Here is a 24,406-nt window from a genome sequence, read left to right on the forward strand (position 1 = left end):
GGGGAGTGGCTGGTGGAAGGGTGGGAGGTGGAGGGGGTGGGAAGGGCCTCTCTCCCTAACCCACACAATCATATACCAGATGAAAGGCTGGACCAGATCTCCCCTGCTTACCTTCTTAGGCTGGTTCACCTACACTCAATAGGATCAGCTCTACTATACTGCCCAGGAGAGGTGCTGGGTCCACTTTCCTGAGTGTTACAGCTGGTAAGGGGGGAGGGTCAGCTCCCTTGCCCACCACAAGTGGCAGACGAAACGGGGGAGGGTGACGGTATCTTTCCCTCACCCTCATCACCATATGGAAAACGGTACCAGCTATGCCCCTCTCATGCCCTCAGGACCGACTCACCCACACCTGAGTCTACAAAGCTGCCCAGCATGTACAGGGTCAGTTCTGACTGCTGCAACTGGAGAGGGGCTGTACTTTTGTTAAGAACAAGACCTAAAAGGCTCTGCATTCCATCATGGAACTAGACCATAAATGACTCAAAATCTCCTTATTGTGTGCTCTTAGCTTATTCTATGTCTTAGAATGACAATTAAAGCTATATTCGATATCACCGCACATCAAGTTTGTATGGGTTTCTATTGCATCTGTGAGGAAGGTACTCTGGAGAAAAGTTGCATGCTAAAATGGTCTGCACGATTTTCAAGATCTAATACTTTGCCTGGACTGTACTCTGAAAATACTGTGAATTATGTACTTGAAGGAGAGAATTTGAAAAGGGGATAACAGGGCAACAGAGGAGGACTAAGAACAAAGGTGAGTCGATCTCCTAAGAGAGGTTTGCTTCTGAGTTGGACCTCGTAAGAAAGGAAGCAGAAGAACTAGAGGTGTGGCTCAGAAGTAGAATGTGTGGGGGAGGGGAGAATAGACATGGGAAGGGGAGAGGGGAAAAGGGGGGAAAGGATGAAGGAAGAAATGGGGAGTAGAATTTTTCAGAAGAAACCAGAGCAATGAGCCTGAATCTATAGAGCGGGAGCTGAGAAAAGTACTGCATGTGGTATTGAAGGGTAAAGGAAACAGTAAGCATGAAATAAACACATTAAATATATCAGGGCCTTACAGGTTTTTTCTAAGGTCATTTGTTAGCATCCTAATCATCAATGAGGTAATGATACTGCTGCACACTTTTGGTACCTTGTGATGAAGCAGGATGTTTTTGTTCTCATCTTTGGCATAGAGAAGGCCCCACAGAATTGGTTGTAGGGAGAATTGATGAAGCCAACAGTGCTGGACAAGAGAGGGACAGTTTTCTACAAAATCAAATGACTCATACCCAAAATCCACATTTCTGTCATTTATTATTACAAAGTGTAAGGGGATTTTCCGAAGTGTCTTCTCCAAGGGTAACTCGGCTCCCAATCCAGATCCACATATTGCAAGTGATTGCGAGCCCTGTGATTGAGACATGGAAATTATGTAGCAAGTAGTGGCAAGCCAAGTCCACTGGGATACACACACTCTAATAATGCTCAATCAAGATGCTTCACTAAAATGTGTGTGATTTCCACACTAGTCGGTTTTTTCAGACACCTTATTAACATGGCCAGCGAAAAGATATACTTGGCTCTAGGATTTCTTGCATTTTTATGGGCTGAATTGGGTACTCAAAACACAACAACAGAGGAACCCCAATGCAGGTTGATGGCTAAGTTTAATTTGTCTGGATACGTAGATGCCAAAAACCATTCACTTGTTATTGCAGGACTGTTTCCTATTCACTCCAGAACCATCCCAGTAGATAAATCTATTTTGGAGCCAGTATCACCCATGTGTGAAGGGTAAGTCAATATTTAATCTTCTTTCTTGTCAGTTCAGGTGGTGGGGGTGGAGTGGGGTGGTTATGGGGCTTGGGTCTCCAGCTGGAGTCTCGATGCTGTACAGAATGGTTGGTTCTCCAGAGCGCTCTGTGGTTCAGCAGCAGCAGCAGCATTTAGGAACTTGTTAGGCATGAAGACTTGGGGCTGCATCCTAGGCTTGCAAAATGAGAACGTATGTTTTGAGGAGACTCCCGTTGATTCCCATACACACTGGGTTTTGAGAGGCACAGATGCAGAATTAGGTAGCAGTGCAGCTTTCCTGTTAATTAGTAAAGACTGAAACCCTCTTCAAGAGAAGCGCACTTCAGCAGAGCATGGATTCATCTAAGAAAGACCTACGCTGCTGGAAGGCTTTGCCCTTAGTGTTCGCACCTCCAAGTTGCCTCCTCAGGAAATAGGATCCATGCCTGATACTAGAATTTGCCAATAATCAGTTGTGAGAAATGCAGCCCCTAGTCTCTAGCATGGATAGGACAGCTATCTATATGTTCACAGTCCAGACACACATCACACACACATGCACACACGCACGCACAACCACTTTAGTATGAAAAGAATGCCACAAGCTGAAGAAAGCAAATTACCTACAACTTATTTTTATCAGAAAATTGTATTGTTTCTTTGCCCCCAAAAGTACACACACACGTGCATTCTCACACACACCCTGACACACACACACACACACAGACACACACATCCTCACACTCTAGAGAGTTGTAACTGAAGCACAAACACTGTTTTAGCTATACCTTTTACCTAACACGCTAGGCATTTCCATGAAGCTTCATGGCCATCAGAGGTGTTAAGGTACAATGTAAACATTTAGCAGTTACTGACAACTTCACATCTTCACCAATTATACCTTCTTTCCCACGTGTCTCACGTTCCATATCTGAGGTGTCATTGTGTGAAGGGTAGTAATCAGAAAATAGGAAGGTTCACAAAGAATCCCATTCTCAAGCCTATCACTGGTTTCCGCAATGAAGCAAAAAGAATGGGGAAGAATACACAGGATTTCACTTACAAAGAGATTATTGTAGAGTCAAATTTTATTTATCATATGATTTTTCACTTCTTTAATTCCCAGTCACCTAAAATGAAAACTTAAAGTTCACCAGAATCCAATGCATTGATATTTTATAAATGGGATTACTTAATTGGTTCTCTATCCTCCACTGGAACTTCTGAAGGTTTCTGTCCCAGAAAAGTTAGATGGTAAAGACAACACACAGACTTTAAAACATGAATTTCCTTCCCTTAAAAATAATGTATTATGGGCTGGAGAGATGGCTCAGAGGTTAAGAGCACTGGCTGCCCTTCCAGAGGTCCTGAGTTCAATTCCCAGCAAACCACATGGTGGCTCACAGCCATCTGTAATGAGATCTGGTATACAAGTATACATGCAAGCAGAACACTATGCCTGTAATAAATAAATAAATCTTAAAAAAATAATGTGGTATTACACCATAGTTGAAATGGTAGAGATATGTCCTATTTAAAATAATTCCCTAATTAGGGTTATTTTGGGATTTGTGTAATCATTGAAATTAGGATTTGAGTGACTACATCTTGGTCTTATTATGTTAAAAATTACATTTTTTAAAATTAGATTTTATAATTATTTTCCACCAGTATCTGTCAATTGTTCCTTCTATCTTACAACCACAGTGTTCTCAAAGCCTCTTGCTATTCTTCCATGGGATTCAATGGTCTCTGTAGTGTTCAGAATCCAGGGTCAAAATGTGCAATATTAATTTTATTTTTTGAATCATCAACTTTCCCTAACTGATTTAGAACTCCAGCATGGGGTTTGGAACAGTTTCATTCTGAAATAAACAACGTTAATGCAATACTAGTTTCAGTTGTCCAGGTGTTAAAAGGACATAAAACAGGGAGTCTTTGTATTTGTTTTGAAAATGTTGCTCAGAAGAGAGGAAAATAACGAAATGGAGTAAAGAAAGGCGTATTTAACTTTTGTTTGGTAGGGATAAAAGGAAGATTTAGACATGAAATACTGCAAACCTCATAATGAAAATTAACAGATGTAGGAAACTTTGCCACAAATCCCATTTTTTTTATTAATTACCCTGTGATGATTTAAAATGATTTCCCTGTTAATCCCTAAAATACTTCCGATGCAGCTCAGCTACAGAGCATCTTCCGCTGCCTGGTTCCCACACAGCTTTCTTCTCAGTTACCACATCATTTCTTGGATGATTGCTTTGTAATGATGGGAAACATCCTCATGCAGATGAGGGTCTATCCGTGGACATATTAGTTTGTTCGAGTTTTCCAGTGCTATAATAATCTCTGGGGGCCAGAGCAATGGCTCAGCAATTAAGAGCACTGGCTGTTCTTCCAGAGGACCCAGGTTCAATTCCCAGTGCCCACATGGCAGCTAACAACTGTCTGTAACTCCAGTGGAAACTGACACTTTCATGCAGATATGCATGCAGGCAAACCACCAATAAAATAGAGAAATATTTTTTCAAAAACCTTTGTACTTTCCTTTGGGAGTAGATAGCTTTCTTTCTATGGTAAGAGTGGCTTTCTCAGCTAACTTCTCAAGGGCTGCAGTTACTGGTTCAAAGCAGGCAGATAGTTTTCTGCCTCTTGAGGTAAATTTTTAATCTTACATTTTAAAAAAGATACTGCTACATTTATTTCAAAAGCTTGATGATGTCACCATGGTTAATTCAGAAACAGCCATCTGTGCTGTGGTGTCTTCTGCCCCTTCTCTCCATCCCTATTCTGCCCCAACTGAGCCACTCTCCTCTGAACATATCCCTCTATTCCTTGATACTAACTGATGCATTCCCCTGTCTCAGAGCCTCAACTCATGTGGCTCCTTCTGTTTGAAGTTCCCTTCTTCTGTTTCCAAGGCAACTTTTTTTTTTTTTTTTTTTTTTTGGTTTTTTTTTTTTTGTTGTTTTTTTTTTTTTTTTTCGAGACAGGGTTTCCATGTAGTTTCTAGAGCCTGTCCTGGAACTAGCTCTTGTAGACCAGGCTGGCCTCGAACTCAGAGATCCGCCTGCCTCTGCCTCCCGAGTGCTGGGATTAAAGGCGTGCACCACCACCACCCGGCCCAAGGCAACTTTTAAGCCCTACACTGCCTGTAAATTCCTCCAGGTGTCCCTTTGTTCGGCATCTACTCAGATGGTTGTGTTTACCATCTTGGGTTGTAACTGTTGGGCTGTTTTTCTGTTTCATACCCAGACAGTGTTGTGTTTGTTCTTTTACTGTTGTGTTATAGTGTCTTGAGAAAGGAAAGAATTACCTCTTATATGATAATTCAATCAAAGTAACAGGGAAGAAAATCCCAATGTTCCAAAATGCTTATTGTTATTGAGTAGTTTTACAGTTATTAGGTTTACTTATTTTTATGTGTGAATGTTTTGCCTGCATGTATCTGTGTGTACTGTGTACATGCTTGGAGCCTGTGGAGGCCAGAGTTGGATACCAGATCCTCTAGAACTGCAGTTATGATGATTATGGACCTCCACGTGGGTTCTGGGAATTAAACCTGGATCCTCTGAAGAAGCCATAGTGGTCTTAAATGCTGAGCCATCTCCCCAACTTCCTACTGTTAGCTATTTAATTAAAAAAATTACTGAGAAGAAGATGAAGTTAATTATCTACAGAAGATTTTAAGGCATAAAGTCATGCCGAAGTATTTGCCTTTAGTAAGTTAAAATGTGCTTTAACACTGAAGACAGAAAGAAGAAAATAGAAGAGTTAGTTGATATATAGGAGGATATATATAGGAGGAATTGCAAAATGTGGTCCTGACCTACAATACTTATTTTAATGGCTAGAGAATTGAAAGGATGATATATCATAATAAATATCCTTCAGTATTAAAAATAAAATCTTAGAAGGAATATGCAATTGGAATTGCATTACACATAATTTTTGTAATGTTTTTCTGTACTCCTGCTTTGTGCCTTAATGTATTTTAGTGATTTTTTAAGTATGTAAAGGCATTTTTTTCTTGTTTGTTTTCTTATTTGTGTGTTTGTTTTTACATCCCAAACACAGTTTCCCCTTCTTCTTTTCTGCTCATATCCCTTCCCCACCCACCTACTCCTCCTTCTCTGTTTCTCTTCAGAAAAGGTCAGGCTTCCCATGGATATCTACCAGACATAGCATATCAAGTTGCAGTCAGACTAGGCACCTTCTCTTCTATTAAGGTTGGGTGAGGCAATCCTGATGTGGGATGATGCTCTCATATACTGTAAAGATATCACTCATATTGGTTTAATAAGTCACTGATTGGACCAGTAGGAAGTATAGGTGGGGGCAACCAGACTAGGAGAATTCTGGGAAGAGGAAAGGCAGAGACACAGACATCAGCCAGAATTAGAGGAAGCAAGATGAAGATGCCTTACTGAGAAAGGATACTAAGCCATGTGACTAAACATAAGCAAAAATTATGTAATAATTTAAGTTGGAAGAGGTAGTTAGTAATGAGCCTGAGCAATAGGAAAACAATTTATAATTAATATAAGCTTCTATGTGTTTATTTGGGACTGAATGGCTGCAGGACTGAGCAGGGCAGAAACTTCTGTCTCCACAATCTAGTAGGAGGAATGGGTCCCAAAAGCAGGCAACAGAGTCAGAAATAGTCCCTGCTTCCACTGTTAGGAGTCCCACAAGGAGACAAAGCTACACAACTGTAAAGTATATGCAGAGGGCCTAGGTCAGTCCCATGAGCCTGATCGTTGGTTCAGTCTCTATGAGCCCCTATGAGCCCAGATTAGTTGTCTCTGTGGGTTTTCTTGTGGTGTTCTTGACACCCCTGGTTCCTATAATTCTTCTTCCCCTCTTCCGGAGAATTCCCTGGGGTCCACCTAATGCTGACTGTGGGTCTCCATCTGTTTCTGTCAGTTGCTGGATGAAGCCCTCTGGTGGCAGTTGAGCTAGGCACCAATCTGTTCTTCTTACTGCTCTTAATGGATTCTAGTCGTTTTTATAATTATTATTAATGGTCAGAAGAACAAGGGTCAAGATAAGGAGAAGAATTATATGGCCTCAAGGACTTCCTATGAGAGTGGAAAACAAGGGGGACTGTTGGTGAAGGGAACTATTATTATAAGTATATTTTTGTGAAAAAAGAAATAATTGGCCATTTGGAAAAACCACAGAATATATATAAATATGTGTGTGAATAAAAATCCAAATGTTTGATCCCCAAGATTACTAATCAATAGTGAATATGATTCAATATTTGAAGATTGTAATGTCAATTGAAGAGGAGACAACTGAGGTACCTATTGCTGCTTCAGCAAAAAGGTGTAATCACGTGGTAACTGAAGATCCTTCCTGGAAAAGTCCCACACCCACACCCCTTTCCCTGCACCCCCCCCCATTTGCCTCTCCACCCCTAACACCACCCAATCCTCAACATCATCCTCACCCCCACCCATTCCCCTATCCGCAATGGCCAGTCCCTCACAAAAGCTTTCCTTTTCAGGTTTTACTTCCGAGGTTTCCGCTGGATGAAAACCATGATCCACACCATCAAGGAGATTAATGAGAGGAAGGACATTTTGCCCAACCACACTCTGGGCTATCAGATCTTCGATTCCTGCTATTCCATCACCAAAGCAATGGAATCGGCTTTGGTGTTTCTAACAGGGCAGGAAGAGTACCAACCCAACTTTAGAAACAGCACTGGATCAATTCTTGCAGGAATGGTTGGAGCAGGGGGATCGTCCTTGTCAGTTGCAGCTTCAAGAATTTTTGGGTTATATTACATGCCTCAGGTATCTCGAAATATTGTGCTGAGTGCTTGTAAGGAAATAGAAATGGGGAGATGGCTAAGAGATTGAGAGCACTTGCTGTTCTTGCAGAGGACCTAGATCCAGTCCCTAAAACTCATATGGTGGTTCTCAACCACCTGAAACCCCAGTTTTAGGGAATCAGAAGCCCTCCTTTAGCCTTCATGGGCTTCTAGATACATGCAGTACACATAAGCTAATGCAAACAGACAAGCATACACTTGAAAATGGTGGCACACACTCTTTAATCCCAGCATTTGGGGGCCAGCGGGGGGTGAGCAGAGGCAGGCAAATCTTTGAGTTGGAGGCTAGTCTGGTCTTCAGGGCTAGTTCCCAGACAAGCAGGATAACACAAAGAAACCATGTCTTGAAAATCAAACAAAAATATTTTTTAAAAATACAGTGTGTAGAAATTGCTGAAAATAAGAAACATGAAAGACACTGAGATGAGCTACAAAGACAGTCTAGGAAGGGTGTGACGACGTTCCAAGTGACTCCTCAGCCACGAGACCTGAGGCTTCCTTAGAGGGGATTGGGATGACTCTACCCAGAACATTCTGTTTGCAGGGATGGAGCTGTGATGCAGAGATTAAATACTTCTCACTGTCACCATGATCCAGAGAATGGGATGCACAGTTGGTGGTTGATCCCTAGCTGGAATAAGGCATGGCTTGGTTTTGGTTTCTGTTGATGCTTGTCAATGACGACCTAAATCATCACACTCACAGTCTAAGATGGGTCTTGGAATTTCACGAAATGAATGTCCTTTTGGGATACTACCAAAAGCTGAAACAACTTTACAGGTTAATGCACATGTGCAAGCATATACATACATGATTGCCATGACGTAAATAGAGAACAACTTTAGAGAGTCGTTCCTTGCCTTCCACTTGGTTGAGGCAAAATTTTTCATTACTGTCTAGTATGCTCAAGGCTAAGAATACTGCAAGCTTCTGGCCAATTCTCCATTCCCTGTCTCCCACCTTGCTACAGAGGTGCTGGGATGACAGATGTATGCCACGGCACCCACTCTTTGCCTGGAGTTTGGGAACTGAACTTAGGTCATCAGGCTTCCATGGCAAGCGCTGTACCCGCTGATCCATCGCCCCAGTCCTGTATTAGCTTTTTAAAAAATGTTCTTTCCTGTAGATAGCTTCCATTGTGTTGCTGCCTGTGTTACTCTAACGAAGAGTGTCAATGTTAGCCAGAGGATTAAGAATGAAATGAAGGGCCAAGAAAAGAGAACCTAGGAAGTGATGGACTCCCTGAGGGAATTGACAGTTCTGGAGCTATGGAATTGTAATGTAGAAGACCCCACCGGAAGTGATGCATGAGTAGCATAATAAGGAGAATAAGTGACGTGCCGAGTTAAATTACAGAAGTGCACAAAAATGGTCACCCACACATGGCGAACTAAGTTCCATTATCAAGTTCCTAAAGCTGTGTATAGCACAGAGTCCACTCTATGCTCTAAAGTATGACTCCTGTAGCGCCCGTGCCACTACAGGTCCCTAAGTGAGCTGGGAACTGGGCCTGGAGACTTAAAAACACATGCACAGAGACAGACAGACAGAGACATGGATATGGGTCATCCTTGATACAAGAATGCCAATCTTATTGTTCTCCATGAAAGTTTATATAGGGATCCTTAACTGATAGCCACGCACCAGCTCTCGGGATCTTTCAGCTGCAGACTCATCAGAACCCACTCCCCTGCCGTCAAGGTCTCGTGCTCAGAGCAGCTGCAGGCACAGGTGTTTTGCTCAGTTCACTCCAGCAGGTCAGAGGCAGGCAAATGAAAGTCAACAGGCCCCAACAAAAAGTCTACAGCTCCCAACAAAGGTGGGAAATACATACAAGGATTACTGACTGACAACAAAAGGGTGTACTTTATGTGAATAGTTAGAGGTCCATAAAAGGAGAGTGTCAAACTTTGTTGTAGAAAAATGCATGCTTAGACGTGACATTGACACTACCTTTGTCAGCCTACGTGTTAGCATCTACTCATGTAGAAGTCCTGGCAGAACGAAATAAGTAAAGAAAAACACAAAAGGAAAGAAAAGAACAAAACTAATTGGGGTGGCAGAGGAGTGAGAGAGTGTAGGCAAGAGAAACTGGTGCTACCAAATGGATGGGGAGTGGGCTCAGTCCATCATCTTTGTGCGTGAGATACTGAAGGTGGCAAAGAGTCTGGTTGTCAGGACTCAGAGGAGTCACGTATCTCCAGAGAGGATAAAGGAAAGAGCAAATGACCTCTTGGTCAGTGCCATTCATGAAAATACTACATTGAGTTTTATCAATAATAGGCTGCCCTAACCCCCTGGGGATTGACAAGGAAGACTGAAGACTCCCATTGGTCGACCTCACTCATTCAGTAGGAGCAGAGAGTGATTTTTTTCATGGAAAAACGTGAGGAAAATGAAAGAACTATTCAGTTCTTCCCTCTCAGAATATTCTGAAGCTGGCCTCCTAATAACTATAAATATTTTCAATTTCAGGTTGGCTATACCTCTTCCTCCTCAATTCTTAGTGACAAATTCCAATTTCCATCTTATCTTCGCACAATACCCAGTGATAAGATCCAGTCCGAGGCCATGGTGAATCTTATTCAACACTTCGGTTGGGTCTGGGTAGGCGCTATTGCAGCTGATGACGATTATGGGAAATATGGAGTAAAAGCTTTTAAGGAAAAGATGGAGAGTATCAACCTCTGTGTTGCTTTCTCTGAAACCATTCCCAAAGTCTACTCCAATGAGAAAATGCAAAACGCCGTCAAAGCAGTGAGGAGTTCCACGGCCAGAGTCATTGTGCTTTTTACCTCTGACATTGACCTCAGCCCCTTTGTGCTGGAGATGGTTCATCACAACATAACTGACAGGACGTGGATAGCCAGCGAAGCCTGGATCACCTCGGCCCTCATTGCAAAGCCTGAGTACTTCCCCTATTTTGGCGGAACTATTGGATTTGCAATACCAAGAACCATTATACCAGGACTGGAAGAGTTTCTGTATGATGTGCACCCTAGCAAGGATCCAAAGGACGTCCTGACCATTGAATTCTGGCAAACTGCTTTTAACTGTACCTGGCCCAATATCAGTGTGCCTTACAACGTGGACCACAGAGTGAATATGACTGGTAAAGAAGACAGGTTGTATGACATGTCTGATCAGCTCTGCACCGGAGAGGAGAAGCTGGAAGACCTGAAAAATACCTATCTGGATGTGTCTCAGCTCAGAATCACGAACAACGTCAGACAAGCTGTGTATGCTATGGCTTATGCCCTGGATCGTCTCAGCAGATGTGAAGAAGGATACGGTCCATATATGCCAAATAAGACTTGTGCATATATACCTACCTTTGAATTCTGGCAGGTGAGTTGTTTTATTTCATTATATAGCATGCCATTCATAAGTATTCAAGACTTTAAAGCTATTTACCATTGCTTTTGATAGTCACATTTCCCTGCATGATCACTTAAAGAAATTGTTTGCCTGTTTGGCTTGGATGTTTTTTGTTTGTTTCTTTGTTGTTCCTGAGACACATTTTTTTTTCTGTAACTTTCCTGGCTGTTCTGGACCCTTACCTGGGAGTCTCACTTCTGTGCCTCCTGGTTCTCATCTCATATTAAGCAATTCACATTGGTTCAGAGTAACCTTGAGGCTGGAGGGCACACTTTAATCTGAGTCACACCTTCTCTTGAAAGTGGGGATGGACTTTGAGGTCTTTTTCTCAGGCTTCACTCAGGGTGACAGTCGGTTGACTTCCTGTTGCCTCTGAGTCCAGATGTGGCCCTCTCAGCTCCCGCACCATGTCTGCCTGCATCCTACCATGCTCCCCTTCATGATAACCATGGACTGAACTCTGAAACTATAAATGAGCCACCCTCAATTAAATGTTTCTTTATAAGAGTTGCTGTGGTCATGGTTTCTCTTCACAGCAATAGTAACCCCTAAGGAAGACAATCTCTTAATTTTTTACTTCCTTGACTGTTAAGATTTTACTGACGAGTTTTAGCACTCACTGGCAATTATTCTTTTTTTGGTTATTACTGTGTATGTGTGCCTTTTTGGTGGTGGTATCAGTTCCTTAACGTGGAGGCATATGAGTAAAAAGACAATGAGCAGCTCTCTGATATGGCATTCCACCATACTTGAATTTCTTATAGAAGTAGAAACATAGTTTAACTAAAGGTAAGTGATTACTTCTGCAATCTAGGAGACCCCTCTAAATAAACAGGTCTAAATTGAACTCTTCAATCAGTTGGGTCTTGATTATTAGGACACGGAATGAGAAAGAGAGAGGAAGAGCTTGTAAATTTAAAGTTCAGAGAGGTGAGGGAGTATCTTAGCTACTCATGGAGGTATTGGGGTGTCTGAGGATGACTTTCACCTTGGTCTTGTCAGAAGAGAGACAGAGGTTTCCAGGAGACTCAGAAGAATTGTCTGAGCTTCTGGGTGTGAAACAGTCTTAACTCCAGACCGATGAATCCACAGTGACCAGCCCTTGCAGCTTAAGATGGAAGGAAGATTTGCTAAGGTCCTGTTCACAGAGCTTTGAGTGGTCATTTGTCAGGAAGGATGATTTTAAGATAAACCTAGCCTCCTAAGCTAATGTAAGGAGGTGATCATGAAAAGGTAAGGTTACACTTGTGGCTGTTCTTGTCCCGGCACTCAGTGACAGTCTTGATTAACTATCTGCAAGGTACAACATACTGAAATAGATAGTGACTTCTGAGTCTAGCAGGAGGTCTCACTTGGAGGAAGGAACTACCATAAAGGACTTAAGTGAGGTTGAGATAGGTTGTAGACTTTGGATTATGTAGGATCATTACAGTACAAGTGGGAGAAGAATGGGCTAAGAACATTGTCCTATGTGCACGTTTAGTAAGATCTCTCCCACGTTCATCTGGACCTTCCTACCTTCCTGGAAGACAGAGAATGTCAACCACTGTGGCTCAAGCCTTTAATCTCAGTGCTTGGAGGGCAGAGGCAGGTTGATCTCTGCGAGTTCAAGGCCAACCTGGTCTACAAAACAAGTTACAGACAAGCCAGGGCTATGAGACCCTGTCTCAAACAAAACAAGGCCAACCAACAAAAAATGCCAAAGATGAGAATGTTATGCTGCATAGAGACAATACTTAATTTATTCTATAAGAATGATTATATCTCTGAGGTCTTGTTTGAATTTTGTTGGGAATGCCGCTATCCACCTGGTAAAGGTATTCACAGGAACTAATAGGTATCTGAGTCCCTAACACAGAGGAAGGTAAATGAACTCTATTTTCTAATTTTCCTCTGGCATACTTTGCTATGTTGGACAGGCTGTAAAGGAAAGTGGTCTGAGGACTCCTTTAAGATTGACCTGACAACAGGTTGGGAAAAGTTTGGAAACTGGCCATCAGGAACTCTGCCATCTTTGAAAAGTGCTCCACCAGGGGATGCAGTGAGGATACTGGAGAATAAAACTGGGAACTACGGCAACCTGAAGCAGAAGCTAAGCCACTTGTTTTCCCTGTTGATCAGTTTGTTACCCATGGAAATGCCCAAGTTGATGTGGGATTCCCCTCTGTATGCTGTGATTACCATTAATAAATAAAGAAAAAGTGTTCTGTGTCAGTACTCAAGGGAGCTTGATCAAGCTGCATTTGGGTTACGTGTATGAACCTCATCTGCCGAGGCATGCATGAAGATCAAGATACAGGTTTTTTTTCACCATGCAAAAACAAAAACAAACAAACAAACACAAACACACAAAAGGGCACCAATGTAAAGATTAAAACAATGACATCAAAAGCAATCTCAATACTGAAAAAAGTTGTAGACAAATTTAATACCTTATTGAGGTGAATAATAATTAAAAACACAAAAATTTAAATAATACAGTAAGGTGACGAAAGTGATGAGGGTATAGTAAATTAAAAAATCAAGAGGGAGAATGAAAAGAGGAGAGATGTGACAGCCGTATGCATAGGGCAAACGTGTCCCCTGAATATGTGGACCTTCTCTTTCCTATGGTTATGCTGTTGTGGTCAATACTGGACAAGTGTCTTGTTCCCATCAGAGCTGTCTTCGCCTCACTAACATTCCTTCTTTGCTTACAGGGGCCTCTGCTGTCTACACTTAGCTTTGTATTCTGTGGTCTGGGGAGGTGCTCTGCACCCCCTCCCCTGCCCCCAGGAGACTGCCTAGATTACGTTCTCTAGGGTGACTCTTGCTTTAACTGACGTGTGTCCTATGAACATAGCAACGTGCTGTGTGTTATGTGCACTATGCTATGAGGTGTGTCCTATGTGCATAGGGACCTTGGGAAGCAGCTATAGTACCGAGGTGGACACAGGGGAAGGATCTGTGTTCACACCTTCAAGAACTCTGAATCAACCTTCTGGAAAGATGCAGCTGTGGGGATTATAAATACCCCTGGAACTTAAGTCCTACAGTCAAAGAGAATAGGTGGCTCCAGGTCTGATTATCCCCTTGGCCTGAGCCTGAGAACAATCTAATTCCAGGGTTGGTCTCAGCTGGTAGACTTTGCTCTTGTTGACTTGGGTTGGGGCTCTCCCTTCCTATGCACTTCCTAACCAATGCTGGGGCTCCTGCTATGTGTTCCTGTCAGCATCTGTTGCTCTGATCTCCACAACTGACCCCTTGATCTGTCTCCTCACTCAAGAGCTGTGACAGGCCAAATGATTGGTCCATTTGAACAACGGGAGACAGTACTCAGGTACTAGCCTGTGAGACACATAGAGAGACAAAATGGGCTGTTTCTCCATCACTAACCAGTCTGCAGGAGGAACGAAGGCTACAGCCTGGTCCTGAGGGGAGGACTGCTTGCCTCTCATCAGGTCTCCCTTTGGAGGTGGCTACCTCCCTCTGTGCTAGGTGACTTTGTGGTAGAGGCTTTGTGTGGTTTATGGGTTTGTCATGTGTGGCTCATCTCTTTGCTTTGCTCAAGTGTTCTTTCATTACCAAGAGCAAGCGCTACAATTTCAAGAATTAAATATAAATTTGAAATGATTTTCTTTATAAAACCATTGAATTTTTACAACTTGCTATCTTCTCTTGTTTTTATCGCCGGTGTTGCTTTCTAGCTAATGTACTATATGAAGGAAATTAAATTTAAAACACATGATGACAAGTGGCTGGTCCTGGATGAAAATGGAGATGTGGCACAAGGGCACTATGACATCCTAAACTGGCAATTGGACGACAATGGAGAAGTTTCCTTTGTGACAGTTGGGAAATTCAAATTCAGAAGCAGTATGTTTGAGCTCATTATTCCAAGGGATTCTCCATTATTTTGGAACACCGAGTCATCAAAGGTTAGTTACACTGATAGATTATTTGATTTATAGCTATATATTTTTAAAGATACTAATGAAATGTAAAATACTCAGAAATTATCCTAATTACAAATAAGTTTTCCTAAATACAGCATATTTTAAAATATATGAAAATTCACATTCTTAAATTTTTTATTATTTTCTTGGATTTTAGTATTAAGCATAAGGATTGGTGTGATTTCTTCTCAAGCACTCTGACTATCGTCAGAGTGTTTTTTGACCATGTTTGTGCTTCATTTCCTTTTTCTGTTTACATGTGGTGAGGGATGTGCATGCATGCACATGTGTGATGTGCATGTATGCTTGCGGTTGTATGTGTGCATGCATGTGCAGGCCAGAGGCTGATGTTGGGATATTCCTAAGTCACTCTTGTTAAGATATTTGATCAGGGTCTCTCACTGAACTTGAAGCTCGCCTATATAGCTAGGCCGGCTGTCCGGTGAGCGCTAGTGATTTGCCTGGCTCTCCCACCACTTCTGGGGTTACACATGTGTTCTACCATACTGGCTTTTTGTTTGTTTGTTTGTTTATTATGTCTACGGTGTTAATTTCCATGTCTGCCTACATGCCAGAAGAGGCCATCAGATCTCATTATAGATGGCTGTGAGCCACCATGTGGTTGCTGGGAAGTGAACTCAGGACCTCTGGAAGAACAGTCAGCATTCTTAACCTGTGAGCCATCTCTCCAGCACCCCCATACTGGCTTTGATTGGGTGTTTGGGATCTGAACGCAGGCTCTTGTGCTTGGAAAGCACTTCACCAAAGCCATGTTCCTATCCCTCCTCTGTATCACTTTATCCAGAGCACTCTCTCATTGCTCTTTCTTTATCTCATTTCTATTCTGTGTTATTTTACCACCTTTGCTCAATACATCCTATTAAATTTTCATTGGAATATATTCTTTAACTCTTTGTTACTTCTCTCTTAAGTCCAGAAAAGTCTTTTTGTTATTTCTTTCCCAAGGAAAGTTAGCCCTTTCTATTTCTTGGAATTTTAAATATGCTAAAAAAACCAAACATGTCTGTTTTAAAATTAAGTCTATTTTTATAAACAGATACAGAAAAACATAGAAGTCTTACAATATACTTATGAGCTACTCTGTGATGTCTCCATGCATGCACCCAGTATATAATATTTAGGTTGGATGTCTCTATCTTCTCAAATGTTTAAGATTTCTTTATGATGACAGTGTTTGAAGTCTTCTCTTTTGGAAACATAGAACACAGCCAGAGTCATCTTGCTGTGCAACTGCACACCAGAACTCCTTATTCTTACCTACTTGTAACTCGGTCTCCACTGAGCAGCCTCTCTCCATTCTGCCCTTTCCAGGAGTCTGTCCAACCGCTGATAATCCCTACACTAGAATCTTGATGTCCGATGAGATCAACATTTTAGACTCCGTATATGTATGAGATCAGAGAGTTCTTACTTTTCTTAGTGTGACTTACTGCATTTATTACAATAATCTCTGATTCTGTCTGTGTTGTTGCAAATGTCAAGACTCGGTTCTCTTGCTTTGACTGACTAATATTCAGTTCTTTCTGTGCCACATCTTATGATCCATTCATCAGTTCATGAGCAGAAGTAGTTCCTTATCTATTGTGAATATTGAAGCAATCAACCTGTGAGCGCAGTATCTATTTGGAATATTGATTTACTTTCCTTTGGATGTAGAGCCAATATTGAGATTGTTGAATCATGTGGGAGTTTTTTTTAATTATCTGAGAGACAGTCATGCTGGTTTCATCAGTGCCTGTACTAACATGCATTCCCCACAGCTATGTGCAGTGTTCTCATTTCTTCACAGCCTCAACAGCATGATTTTTGTCTTTAAAAATATCACTTTAGGGTGAGCATAAAATAATATTTTAAATTTTTTCTTTCAAATGTTTGTACATCTGTAGAAAGTATTTTGATTTTATTATTATTTATTGGGCACTCTGGATCTGTCCCCTCCCCTTCAACAGTATTTCTTTTTTTTCTTTTTTAGTTGGTTTTTACTGAGCTCTACATTTTTTTCTGCTCCCCTCCCTGCCTCTCCCCTCCCCTTCAACCCTCCCCCAAGGTCCCCACGCTCCTAATTTAGTCAGCAGATCTTGTCTTTTTCTACTTCACATGTTGATTAGATCTATGTAAGTCTCTCTTAGTGTCCTCATTGTTGTCTGAATTCTCTGGGATTGTGATTTGTAGTCTGGTTTTCTTTGCTTTATTTTTAAAAAACCACCTATGAGTGAGTACATGTCATAATTGTCTTTCTGTGTCTGGGTTACCTCACTCAAAATAATGTTTTCTAGCTCCATCCATTTTCCTGCAAAATTCAAGATGTCGTTAATTTTTTCTGCTGTGTAGTACTCCATTGCTCTAAGATTTCTATGCCTACAATATACATGTAGATTTATACATATTCACAAGGCTGAACACACACCTCTTCTTACACTCAACTCTCTCTTTCCTTGGTGCATCCTTAAGTAGCACTTGAATATATTATGGGGGAAATCAAAAGAGTAGCATTTCAGTGAGTGCCACTTGGAGAAGGCAGAACTCTCGTCTTCATTCCCTTCCCCTCCCTGTGTGTGCGGCACCACTTCCTGCATCTCATTTCTTTGCTCATGAGCTGTTAAGTCCATCCTAGTAGCTTTTCAAATGGACATTCGTTACAGCTGGGCTGTGGCCTGCTTCTTAGTATGCTCTAGGCCTTAAGTTTGATCTCGGAATTGCACACACAAAAAAGTAAATAAACCAAAATTAAATAAAGTGGAAAATTTGGTTCTTTAGTTGCCTCAGTTATATCAAGGGCTCAGTAGCCACAGGTAGTCAGATACCATGTAGGCCAACACAGAAATATGGTTCTTTCATAAGTGCAGAAAGGACAGAGCTGCCCTAAGCCTAAACATCTTCTGTGGTGCCGAGCTCACTGCCTGGATGGTAATGGACTTTATAGATGAATCTTGTCACTTTTTTCTCATGTTCCTTGAGTTAGGTGCCCAATACAGTTTGCATGAAAAAGAAAAATGTTTGCCCATACAAGGTTTACAGGTTCCTATTACACTAAAATTGAAGAAAAACTAATAAAAGTATAATAGTATATTTCTATTTTAATAAGGTTTCAGTAGAATATAGTTATTTCATTTTTCTTCCCTATCAAGATTGGTGTTATACTTGTAAAATGGAGTGCTTCAAGTGTAATTCAACACTGACCTAATAAGCATTTACTAATAGCCCCAATTATACATGTTTATGTCTTAATGAGAGAAAGCCTTGAAGGATTACATTTTTTGTTTTCTGAGACATGGCTCAGGCTTGCCTCACATTCATGATCCTCCTTCGTTATCCTCCCAAGTTTTGAGATTACATCTAAGTATTACTCTTTCAGAAAGAAGGGGAGGGGTTTATAAAGACAACCCATTTAGGACTGAGTGTTCCAAAATCTCTCACTCTCTGCACACTGCCCAGTTGTGGGTCTCTGTGTTAGTTCCCATCTACTTCAGGAGAAAGCTTCTCTGATTAGGGTTCAGTGAAACACGAACTATGAGTACAGCAGTATGAGTATAGCAGATTAATGAGTATATGCCATCAGGAGTTGTTTATTTTTTCCTATGTTTTTAAAATGCAATAATAGGAGTAGGTTTTCCCCTAGGCAATGACCTATCTAGTCTTCAGTTCTTGGTCATTTCAGTAGTGTTGGTATGAGTTCCAACTTGTGGCTTTAAATTCAATCAAAATTGGTTGGTGGTTCTCATGACATTTGTGCCACTACTGCACTAGTATATTTTGCAGGGAGGGTGATGCTATAGGTAATAGAGCTTGTAGTTAGATGATGTTGATGATTAACTTTCTCCTCTGGCAGCATGCAGAATACTTTCCAGCACCATGAATGCTAGTCAGCATGAGTAAAGCTTCTAGTTGGGCACCAGCTCTACTTCTCTGTGTACAATAGCTTAAGTGTTGTCTTCGGCTATAGGCCCTTACACTCAGAATATGGGGAGCATCCAATAGCCTTGGCAATATGCCGCGGTGTATGAAGAAGATGGGCTGAACAGATTTTAGGGGACAGAGGTGGTGGGCGACTCCAAGGAATGACTCTTGCAGACACAACATGTCTGATGTATACATAACTCACAGAGACTGAGGCACCACACATCGTAACTATGCAGGTTCAAGCCAGATGGGATCCCAGCACTGAGAGAGGGAAGTGAGTTTCATGTTCATCCCTTACCAAAATGTTATTTTTCAATTAATGTGCTGGAAAAAGGAAAAACAACTGTGTAGATCACCCACACTCCAGGGCAGGTCTCATGCGCAACAGGAGTTGACCAATACAAGATGAACTCTATGGCAGTGTGTGTGCGTGTGTGCGTGTGCGTGTGCGTGTGTGTGTGTGTGTGTGTGTGTGTGTGTGTGTGTGTGTGTGTGTATGCTAGGGAATCAAGGGAAGAGCTTTTAAATTTTGTTTTGGAATTTATTCTGTTTTATTCTTTTTTTGGTTTTTTCACTTTTTTCTCCTTTCTTATAAAAGGGAGAGAGAGAAAGAACATGAGGTAAGGTGGCTAGAGAGGAGGGGAAGTTCTGGGAAGAGTTGAAAGAGGAGGGAAAACACCATCAAAATACACTGTATGAAAAGCCTAAGTAAAAAACAAATGCCCAGATTTAGATATAAATTTATCTGTAAATATCACTATTATTCCGTATTTCAATGTGTAAAATTCTTTATAAGATTCACAATATAAAAGGAGGCCTCTGTTTGCTACAAAAATTTGTAACCTGACTTAGCAAGAAAATATTCCTGGACTACCCCTCTTCTGCAATTGCTTTATGCCTTTTCAATTTCCTCCCTTGAACTGACTTTTAATTTTTTGTTTGTTCCTACCATTTATGAAATACATTAATTTAATATTATGTTGAATATGGTTTTGCTCAGAGAATATATGTTTCAGGTTTGCAGGATAATTATTGAAGTTTTAAGTTCTCCTAAAACGGGAACAGCCTTAGCAAACTGTCTCATCTGCAGCATCTCATGTGATATTAGTTTGATCTTAAACACCAAGATTACATAGAGCTGCCATTAGGGTTTGCTTGGCGTTCCAGAGTCAATCACAAGACTGTTCTTCAGTAGAATTTCTTTCTAAACTCTCTATATTGTCATGCTTTGTCTGCTATCTTTGCTCGCTATGCTGGGTTCATCTCCTTTATAAATAAGACAGACATCTCCCTGGAAATACAATTGGGAACATTCTCAGTTTCACAAGTGGAAAAGGTTCAAGGCTTTGTTATATCTACAGTCTTTGTCTTTGCTAGCTTCCCTACTCAGTCTGCACAGACGTGTGCTCTCCGGGGACCAGGAAGGGGATTCGACAAGGGGAACCCATATGCTGCTTTGATTGCATCCCATGTGCTGATGGATATGTGTCAGAGAAACCAGGTAGAGATGGTCACTTTTTCACAGGTAGTAATGCACTTATATTAAACATTTATGGACACAAAGGTCCTCGGAAACATATTTTTACAAAATTGCAAGCAGAAGCCGGGCGGTGGTGGCGCACGCCTTTAATCCCAGCACTCGGGAGGCAGAGGCAGGCGGATCTCTGTGAGTTCGAGGCCAGCCTGGTCTACAAGAGCTAGTTCCAGGACAGGCTCTAAAAAAAGCTGCAGAGAAACCCTGTCTCGAAAAAAAAAACAAAAAAAAATTAAAAAAAAACCCAAAAAAAAAACAAAATTGCAAGCAGTGTATGGCAAAAATCGTTAACATCTATCAAATTATTGAATGTTCTGTACAGTGTGGATAAAGGATTTAAAAACATATAAAATGTGAAATATGAATAAACTAATAAAATGTTCAAGTTATTGTTTCTAAAATAGACTCTGCACTAACTACAGCTGGATAAGAGTCACCCGCTTGTCTTAAGGTGCTGAGCACTGAGAGCACATGCAGGGCACAGCGCTGCTGCAGGAGCTCCTGCAACAGCTCGCTCAGTTGCTGCTCTCTGGAGGTGGCCTAAGCAGCTTGGTTTTGTGAAGTGTGTTGGAACAGGCCAATTGACATTTCTCCTTTTTTGTTGTTGAAGGAACAAAAATTCACTTGTCTTTTGTCACATGTCCCTTAAGAGTAACCATGTAGAAAGGAAAAAATGGTCTGCGGTGGAGTACAATTATCCTGCAGAGCTCCCTGGCTACAGGTCCCCAGGGTCCACCCAGAATTCCATTAGAGATGTCCAGACTGGGAGTCAGAGTGACTGAACGGAAACACCAGTCTTTCCCTGGATCTATAAATTAACATTGGGTTGACCCATCCCCTCATCTGCTATAAACTCATCTCAAGTAGCTCTTTCTTGAACACGATTGCTTCCTCTTAGAGCCTCCAGACAGACAGACTTGGCCTCCTTAGCTTCATGGACCAGAGGTGATGGTTTTGTTTTTCCTCCTACCCTCATCCTCATCACTCATTCAACTGAGCATCTGGAGTTGAGGACATTTGATTAGGCATCATTCTCCTCCAGGAGGGGATGCTGAATGAAGGAATGAAAACACAAGGGATTTAACCAGTTGTGTCCCAGTCCTTTTGATTGTCTTGTCTCACCTCACTTCAGTAGCTGTGACTTCCTCATTGTTGGGTGGTTCTTGGGTTGATAAAGACGCACGCCACTTAGATAGATAGAGGAGAAAAAGAGGAGCACATCACTGGAAAAGACCAATTCAAGAAAGCCTGGGGTTGGGGAGAAATGTTCAATTCCTAAAATTAAAAACAACTTTCAATCTGCCACAGCATCTATAGGTACCAAGCCCATTTACCCACACTAATTTTAAGATCTACACACACCTTGCTCGTGCCTTTGACTGCTCTGCACTATTCGCAGTTAAAGGTGCCAACTGGGTTCCTTACAATCAATTCTCTGCTCTTTCTCAATAGGCCAAAGAGAATGTGACCCATGTGGGGAAGACGACTGGTCCAATGCACAGAAGAACAAGTGTGTGCCAAAGGAGGTGGAATTCCTCGCTTATGAGGAGGCCCTGGGGTTCACCCTTGTCATCCTCTCCATCTTGGGGGCACTCGTGGTCTTGGCAGTCACCGTGGTGTATGTGATCCACAGGCGCACTCCATTGGTGAAGGCCAATGACCGGGAGCTGAGCTTCCTCATTCAGGTGGCTCTGGTCATCACGGTGCTCTCATCCTTGCTCTTCATAGGCAAGCCATTGAACTGGTCCTGCATGGCCCGCCAGGTCACTCTGGCGCTAGGCTTTTGCCTCTGTCTGTCTTCCATTCTCGGAAAGACTATTTCGCTCTTTTTTGCCTACAGGATTTCCATATCCAAAACTCGGCTTATATCCATGCACCCCGTTATTCGAAAACTCATTGTGCTGGTCTGTGTTTTGGGGGAGATTGGTGTATGCTCAGTTTACTTGGTATTGGAGCCTCCGAGGGTGTTCAAGAACATTGAACCTCAAAATGTAAAGATCATCTTTGAATGCAATGAAGGCTCTATAGAGTTCCTGTGCTCCATATTTGGGTTTGATGTCCTTCTGGCCTTACTGTGTTTCCTTACAACGTTTGTGGCTCGCCAGCTGCCAGATAACTACTATGAAGGGAAATGCATCACATTTGCGATGCTGGTCTTTTTCATTGTCTGGATCTCTTTTGTCCCTGCATACCTGAGCACCAAAGGCAAATTCAAAGTGGCCGTGGAATTATTTGCCATTTTGGCGTCCAGCTATGGCTTGTTAGGCTGCATATTTCTTCCCAAGTGCTTCATTATTCTGCTGAGGCCAAAGAGGAACACTGATGAGACTGTTGGTGGGAGAGTCCCCACTGTAGACAGGAGCATCCAGCTGACCTCAGCTTCTGTGAGCAGTGAGCTTAACAGCACCACAGTGTCGACTGCTCTGGATGAGTAGAGTCGTGAGTCCCAGGGGACAGGCAGAGCTGGGTGATGATCTGGCTCAACCTTCCCTGTCTTGTTTCTTCAGAAGCAGCTGCCTGTTGCTCTGGGGCATTGGGGATTTATCCCTTCATAATGTAGTCTTTGCATAGTGAATAAAACCTTAGTCTCCAAAATACCATTTGTCAAGGAGTATAATATGACATCATTGAAATTGTTAACTACTTTGTTAAAACATTCCATTGGCTCTTTTAGAACAGAGGATGTGACAGGTACAATTTGTCCAAAATGAAGAGAAACCATAGAATCATATTAACAAAACTTACTTTCTTCTCTAACTCCTCACAGGAATAGGAAAACTCTCTAAGGGATAGCGTCTGCCCCGGGGTTTCCTAGAGAACAATAAGTGCAAAAGTGTCAGACTGAAAACATTCCTCTAAGAAACAAAAAGAAAGGACATTATGACATCAGTATAGGAGTATGTCTATTCTATAGTAAAGTCCTTGACTTTAAAGAAAGTTAACACAGGACAAGTCATAAGATCCTAGGTTTGGGAGAAATTCAGTAATATTTGTCATGTCATTATAAAGAGTTAAGGAGAATTTAATCCCTGTATGAAAATGTTACAAAATGGTTTTAATCCCCTATTATTGTTGATAAATGGAATATATATATATATATATATATATATATATACACAGATAGATAGATGATAGATAGATAGATAGATAGATAGATAGATAGATAGATAGATAGATAGATAGATGTGTGTGGGAGAGCTGGCTTGGTCCCTCACCTGAGGAGGGCAATCCCAGCAGCCTTGACTGACCAACTCAGCTACCACCCAGGCATACATCCAAGCCTTGAGTTGACACTCCCTGTCATCTATCCCATGTATAACCTGCTAGAGCATGTGAAGAGACTAGTCCAGTGGAACCAGAGCTGCAGGATCTCCATAACTGGGGTAACAACAGGAAATCCTAGAGGAGTTTTGGGGAGGGTCCAGCATTGATGATGTGCCAGAAGCCAGAGGCCTTAAACCTGACCAACAATGCAATCAAGTCTAACCTGAGATATGTTAAATGAAATGTTCTGCTTTTGTTTCCACAGTAGATGAGAATCTGTGGATTAATTTCAGACTAATGTGGTTTGATGGACCAAGAACCCCTGAAAGAATGTTGTAAACACCCCCCAAAAAATACTTCCTCCAACAAAAAGCAGGAAGCAGTTTGGAGAGAACTACACCCAATTTCCTTAGTGATTGTTTATAAATGTTTATTTATATTTAAAGGGGATATGATATAGATATGAATAACTTGCATTGGTATGGATCTTGGTCTATTAATGTAGGTTTTGGGTCATGTTTCTGCTCTTGATTAGGGTATTGTGATTGTGCAGTTCATTTGAAAATATAATGTATAATTAATAAATATAGGTTAATAGATAATCATCTATAAAAGTCAAGTGTGTAGTCATGTTACTTAGGTTTTCTAGATGCACAGAGATATATTTCAGTTAGATAGGTATTCTTCAAACCTTTCAGAGACCTTCAAAGTACAGCATTAAAATGTTTTAAGAATTTAGGACTTTTCATG

General features: G+C 41.5%; 1 protein-coding gene across 2 annotated transcripts; it reads left to right on the plus strand.

The window, feature by feature from the left end:
- Window positions 1-1,543: 1,543 nt before the first annotated feature.
- LOC119826632 (vomeronasal type-2 receptor 1) lies at window positions 1,544-22,827 on the plus strand. 2 transcript variants are annotated; one of them, XM_038348053.1, is made up of 6 exons: window positions 1,544-1,782; window positions 7,295-7,586; window positions 10,100-10,972; window positions 14,689-14,919; window positions 20,236-20,359; window positions 21,845-22,827. In XM_038348053.1, the coding sequence occupies exons 1-6, from the start codon at window positions 1,544-1,546 to the stop codon at window positions 22,825-22,827; spliced, it is 2,742 nt and encodes a 913-aa protein (XP_038203981.1). The 2 variants fall into 2 exon arrangements, with proteins under 2 accessions (XP_038203981.1, XP_038203982.1); XM_038348054.1 differs by having other exon boundaries at window positions 1,646-1,775; window positions 7,282-7,586.
- The last annotated feature ends 1,579 nt before the right edge of the window (window positions 22,828-24,406 follow it).

This window comes from Arvicola amphibius, chromosome 11 (assembly GCF_903992535.2).
Source record: "Arvicola amphibius chromosome 11, mArvAmp1.2, whole genome shotgun sequence".
Taxonomy (NCBI): Eukaryota; Metazoa; Chordata; class Mammalia; order Rodentia; family Cricetidae; genus Arvicola; species Arvicola amphibius.

Bases quoted from the DNA above. Each gene is read 5' to 3' on its own strand.
- LOC119826632 (XM_038348053.1), top strand. From the start codon at position 1,544: ATGGCCAGCGAAAAGATATACTTGGCTCTAGGATTTCTTGCATTTTTA. The intron at 10,973-14,688 runs GTGAGTTGTTTT...GTTGCTTTCTAG, and splicing joins CTACCTTTGAATTCTGGCAG to CTAATGTACTATATGAAGGA. The intron at 14,920-20,235 runs GTTAGTTACACT...TGTCTTTGCTAG, and splicing joins GGAACACCGAGTCATCAAAG to CTTCCCTACTCAGTCTGCAC.